The sequence below is a fragment of the Eimeria mitis genome, genomic scaffold (genome assembly GCF_000499745.2).
Source record: "Eimeria mitis Houghton genomic scaffold, Emh_scaff6183, whole genome shotgun sequence".
Classification (NCBI taxonomy): Eukaryota; Apicomplexa; class Conoidasida; order Eucoccidiorida; family Eimeriidae; genus Eimeria; species Eimeria mitis.
In genome coordinates, this window is record NW_013574384.1 from 1 (window position 1) to 1332 (window position 1332).

The window sequence follows — 1332 nt, forward strand, 5'->3', positions numbered from 1 at the left end:
TGCTGCTGCTGCTGCTGCTGCTGCTGCTGCTGCTGCTGCTGCTGCTGGCAGCAGCATCTCTCAGCTCTCCTCGCTGCTAGAGCTGCAGACTTGTGCTGCTGGTGCAGCAGCAGCAGCAGCAGCAGCAGCATCAAGCGCCAGCACCAGCACCACCAGCAGCAGCAGCAGCCGCCACCATCACCACCACCACCACCACCACCACCACCATCAACACCAGCATCAGCAGCAGCAGCAGCAGCAGCAGCAGCAGCAGCAGCAGCTGCAGCAGCTAGAGAGCTCGTGTCTCTCGCTCAGCCTCAATCAGAAACCCACCCCGACGCAGAGACCCCTGGCGGTGCAGCGCCCGCGACAGCAGCAGCAGCAGCAGCAGCAGCAGCAGCAGCAGCAACAGCGGCAGCAGCAGCAACAGCAACCGGGGTACCCTTTGGACAGATTGTTGCTACCTCTCCTGCAGCAGCAGCAGCAGCAGCAGCAGCAACAGCAGCAGCAGCAGCGACTGCATGCACCCGACTTCCCGCATGGAAGCTTGCAGCAGCGTTGCTTCTCGTTGCTGCAGGACCTGCAGCAGCAGCAGCAGCAGCAGCAGCAGCAGCAGCAACCGTTGTTGCCGCATCCTTGGACTAGTTTATTATTGCAGCAGCAGCAGCAGCAACAGCAGCAGCAGCAGCAGCAGCAGCAGCCCTTGCTGCTGCCGCCGTATTTGCAGCGGGAGCAGCAGCAGGGAGCTGCAGCAGCACGCAACGGTCAGGTAGGGGGTGGGTATAGAAACCCTTGGCAGCAGCAGCAGCTGCAGCAGCAGCAGCAGTTGCTGCAGCAGCAATTGCAGCAGCAGCAGCAGCTCCTGCTGCAGCAGCAGCAGCAGCTACAAGAGCAGCAGCAGCCGCGGTTCAGCAGACCGCAGCAGCTTGCTGCCTTGGGCTCTCTTAGCTGCTCGTCTCTGCCTCCCCCCAGCTCAGCAGCAGCAGCAGCAACAGCAGCAGCAGCAGCAGCAGCAGCAGGATTGGGTCCCGCTTGGACCCCGAGGCAGCAGCAGCAACAGCAGCAGCAGCAGCAGCAGCACCAGCAGCTACTACAGCAGCAGCAGCAGTTGCTACAGCAGCAGCTTCAACGGCAGCTATTGCAGCAGCGGCACCAGCTGCAGCAGCAGCAGCGGCCCCAGCTGCTGCCTCAGCGCCACCAGCAGCAGCAGCAGCAGCAGCAGCAGCAGCAGCAGCAGCAGCAGCAGCAGCAGCAGTACCCCTCGTACCCCGAGGAGTGTGCATTGCCTGTGCTGAGCCCCTGCCCCTCTAGCAGCCCGGAAGGGGCTCCACTGTATGATCGTTTGCTGCAGCT

The 1332-nt window shown here is 63.1% G+C and overlaps 1 protein-coding gene across 1 annotated transcript in view; it reads left to right on the forward strand.

Annotated features, from left to right (window-relative positions):
- Window positions 1-518: 518 nt before the first annotated feature.
- EMH_0086420 (uncharacterized protein) overlaps window positions 519-1332 on the forward strand; it is a gene marked incomplete at both ends in the record, with an annotated part of 2462 nt that continues 1648 nt past the window's right edge. Inside the window, 2 exons of the mRNA XM_013501029.1 lie at window positions 519-536; window positions 638-1330. Of these exons, the coding sequence (XP_013356483.1) occupies window positions 519-536; window positions 638-1330 (711 nt within the window). The remainder of the gene's footprint in view (window positions 537-637; window positions 1331-1332) is intronic.